This window comes from Gloeophyllum trabeum (assembly GCF_000344685.1).
Source record: "Gloeophyllum trabeum ATCC 11539 unplaced genomic scaffold GLOTRscaffold_00153, whole genome shotgun sequence".
NCBI lineage: Eukaryota > Fungi > Basidiomycota > Agaricomycetes > Gloeophyllales > Gloeophyllaceae > Gloeophyllum > Gloeophyllum trabeum.
Window position 1 is genome coordinate 191 of NW_006920562.1, and position 3,785 is coordinate 3,975.

General features: G+C 47.2%; 1 protein-coding gene across 1 annotated transcript; it reads right to left on the bottom strand.

Annotated features, from left to right (window-relative positions):
- Positions 1 to 2,634: 2,634 nt before the first annotated feature.
- On the bottom strand, positions 2,635 to 3,111 carry GLOTRDRAFT_16209 (uncharacterized protein; the record flags this gene model as incomplete). The annotated part of the gene is made up of 1 exon (XM_007873398.1): positions 2,635 to 3,111. A coding segment is annotated over one exon (477 nt), but the record flags the coding sequence as incomplete, so codon positions are not given.
- Between the last annotated feature and the right edge of the window lie 674 nt (positions 3,112 to 3,785).

A 3,785-nucleotide genomic window follows, 5' to 3' on the forward strand; every position in this document is an offset into this window, starting at 1 on the left:
TGGTTTGAATCTCCAATTCCTTCTCCAGTTGAGGTGTAGAAGGTTCGCTCATGCATTCGTCCTGATCTGGAGTGGCATCTCTATGGAACATTTGCTCTGGCAATAGGACCATCTGGTCATTGTCTTCCTCATCAGGGCATAGGTCTGGTCGTCTTGAGAGTGCGTCTGATTGCACCATTTGTGGCCCAGGAATATGTTTCAGGATCAGATCAAACTTGGACAAATACAGTGACCACCGAGCTTGTCGTCTTGTTAGGCGTTGTGCAGATCGATAGTACTGCAAGTTCTTGTGATCGCAGTAAACTGTGACTGGATGGGGTGCGCCCTCGAAGTAGTAGTCCCAATTCTGTAGTCCTCGAATGATTGCCAGAAGCTCCCTATCGTAGATTTCATAGTTTCGTTGAGCCTTGTCAAATGCCTGTGAAATATATCCGCATGGGTGCCAGTCTCCATTCACATCCTGTTGGTGTAGAACTGCTCCTGATGCAAACTTGGATGCATCAGTTTCCAGAATGAATGGTTTGGATTTGTCGGGCATCATCAGCACTGGTTCTTCCAGGAACTTCTGCTTCAAGGTTTCAAATGCCGTTTGACATTCAGCCGTCCAGTCCCAGGGATGATCCTTCTTGGTGAGCTCGTTCAATGGTCGAGAGATGTTGGCAAAGTGTGGAATAAACCGTCGGTAGAAGTTGCAGAATCCTAAGAATGACCGGACGTCCTTCAATTTCCTAGGGACAGGCCAGCTTGCTATTCCTTTCAATTTGACTGGATCCATGCCCAAGTGGTTTTCCTTAACGATCAGTCCAAGGTATTCCACTTCTGGTTGACAAAATAGGCATTTCTCCAATTTGAGGAATAGGTCGTTTTCCCTTAATCGTGCCAAGACCCGTTTTGTCCTTTCCGTATCTTCTTCAGCTGTCTTGGAGAAGATGAGGAAATCATCCATGTATATGATGAGCCATCCTTCGTCAATCATATCTTTGAATAATTCATTCATCATTGACTGAAATGTTGCCGGTGAATTGCATAGGCCAAAGAACATGACGGTTGGTTCAAACAATCCTCGATTGGTTTTGAACGCTGCTTTCCATTCGTCACCTTCCTTGATACGGACATTATTGTAGCCTTTGCGGACATCCAATTTGGTGAAAACCTTTGCCCCTTGTAGCTTGTCCAAGATTTCGCTGATCAGGGGAATCGGATAGGCATTCTTGACTGTCCATTCGTTGAGATACCGGTAGTCTTGGCAAGGCCGTACATCTCCATCCTTCTTGCCTACGAAGAAGAACGGTGATGCCATAGGGGATTTAGACGGTCGGATGTAGCCTTTCGACAAGTTTTCCTTTAAGAATTCGTCCAGTTTCTGCTGCTCTAATGGTGACATGGGATAAAGCTTCTGATTCTTTGGAACGAATCCTTCCTTGAGATCTATTGCATGATCATAAGGTCGTCGTTCAGGGAATCGTTCTGAACTTTTCTTGTCAAAGACGTCCGCGAATTCCTTGTACCGTTCAGGTAATTCCGCTTTGCTTTTGGCTTCCTTCTCAGCTTCCTGAGCCATCCGCATTGCAGGGTTAACCTTCTTGCCAGTGTCTGATTGTCCAGTGATAAACCGTATGAGGAGGTCATCTTCCTCGGCCCTAGTTCGTGCTATCAGGGCGTAGACATCATCTAACTTGATCTTCCATTTTGGTGTACTTTGGAAGATGGGGTCATCGACGTGTGCCAGCAGTGGTCCTTTGCAGTATTGGCGCTTGATGGAGAATTCCTCATCAGGGATTTCTTCAATGGTTATGTTTAGGATGGATTTTCTCTTTCCAAAGTCAATCCGTCCAGTTACCCAGTTGATCTCTGGGTTGTTCTTCTGTAACCAAGGTAGTCCCAAAATGACGTCTTCTTTTCCCAGGTCGGTGACCAAAAATTGGATAGAGCGGACTCGATCTCCAATTTTCATCTGTAGAAATGCGGCCTTGGTAATGAGGCCTTGCCTGTTCTTGGTGCCGTCAACATTGAAGACCTTGATTGGTCTAGGTATAGGGACCGTCTTCAGCTTGTTTGTCAGCACAAACTTCTGGTCGATAAAGATTCCTCCAGCCCCCGAATCGATGAGAGCTTCTGCAGTTGTTTCAGCGCTTCCCTTTCCACGTGATAGCAAAATTTCAATCTTCATTGACTGGTCAACAGTCTTTGCTATTGTTACAGTAGAAAGGTAGGAATGAGACGAGCCTGACACTGATACAGGTCGTCTTAAGCAAAATCCTTCTCCGCCATGTCTTCGAGAAGCTTGATCTTATCGTTCTCTTCAAGTTCTGCCATCATGGCTTTGATCTTGGCGATATTAGACACTTCTTTGGTTGAGTCTTCTTTGACTTCCGCGGTACGGACAGGCCTTCTCTCTGGCTGTCTCCCTTTGTCCTGCTTGTGATCGGCAGCTCTATGTCCAGTCTGACCGCAAGTGAAGCATCGTCCTTCCTTCATGTACTTTTCCCTTTCGCTGGTCGATAGGCGATCGACGTCCATAGCATTGGGGTCCTTCGTGGGAGGAGTGTACCTTGGAGTGACAAGGTTTCTGGTCTGTCCAACTCCTTTGTATCGGTTGATGACCGCTCTCGCCCGTCGATACTGGTTGTCGAACCGGGATGTGGCTTCATACCATTCATCGATCGTCTTAGGCATGTGTTCCATGCCATAGACTTTCTCGACTAGCTTGTTCTGGAGTCCCTCTTGGAAGTACTCGATCAAGGATACGTCTTCAGTGATTCCGCATCGTGCGGTCAACATGCGGAATTCCGCAATGTATTCGTCTGCTGTGGCCGTCTGGCGCAGCACGCGCAACTTTGCTCTCGCATCTCCAGCGGTGTCTGCCTCAGTGAAGGCGTTCAGGAATCGTGTTGTGAAGGCTTCCCATGTGCCAAATCCTTGGTCGTTGGTGAATGCCTTCGTCATCTCTGCCTCAGCCCATGGGCCAGCAGTTCCTTCTTTCAAGAAGGAGATGAAGAATGTGATCTTCTTCTCATCGGTGTCATAGATGTGCTTGTTTGCCATCATGTATAGTTGAGTGGCAAGGTAAAACGTTCGGGTCTTCTTCCTGTCTCCATTGAAGTCATCTGGGAGACGGATCTTGATTTCGGTTGGTCGTGCTTGCATGACTGGTGCAGCAATGCCTGCTCCAGTCGCTTGGACAGTGGGATCGATCGGGTTCGTCATGGTTCTGGTTCAAGGGACGGGATTCCACTAGGGAGTCCAACGAGGATGATCAGGAGTAGAGGAGGGGTTGCCTAGGCTTGAAGAAGTTGGCAAGTGTCGTAGAAGAGTTCAACCTAATGTTAGGAAGCGATGTCCTAACTAGTCATCTTGAGATAACTGGGCCACGTGCCAACAGTTATGTCGTCACTACCTCAGTAAGCGTACTGAAAGGTAGGTCTGGCCGGGCCAATGCCAACGGTCAAGTCAAGAGTCCAGGTAATCGCTGTATTCAACAGGAGGTTGAACTAAGGAATACATGGGTTTTCCTACAGTATATATAGTAACTGGTATAGGGGTTAATACCCAAAGGAGAGAACAATAAGAAAGGACGCGTAAGCCATCCTGTGAGAACGTAACTCAGAGAAATGAGAAATACAAGGGCGCCTATTGGTAGAAGGTGAGTCAAGGGAGATAACGTGTGAGAAGAAGATAGCGTCCGTGGGAAGGTCTACTCAGAGAAAGGTACTGTCCAATAGCAATGCTCGGAATGGAAATGGAATGAGATAGCATGGAAAATCATAACAGTTTTTGGCTTGAAG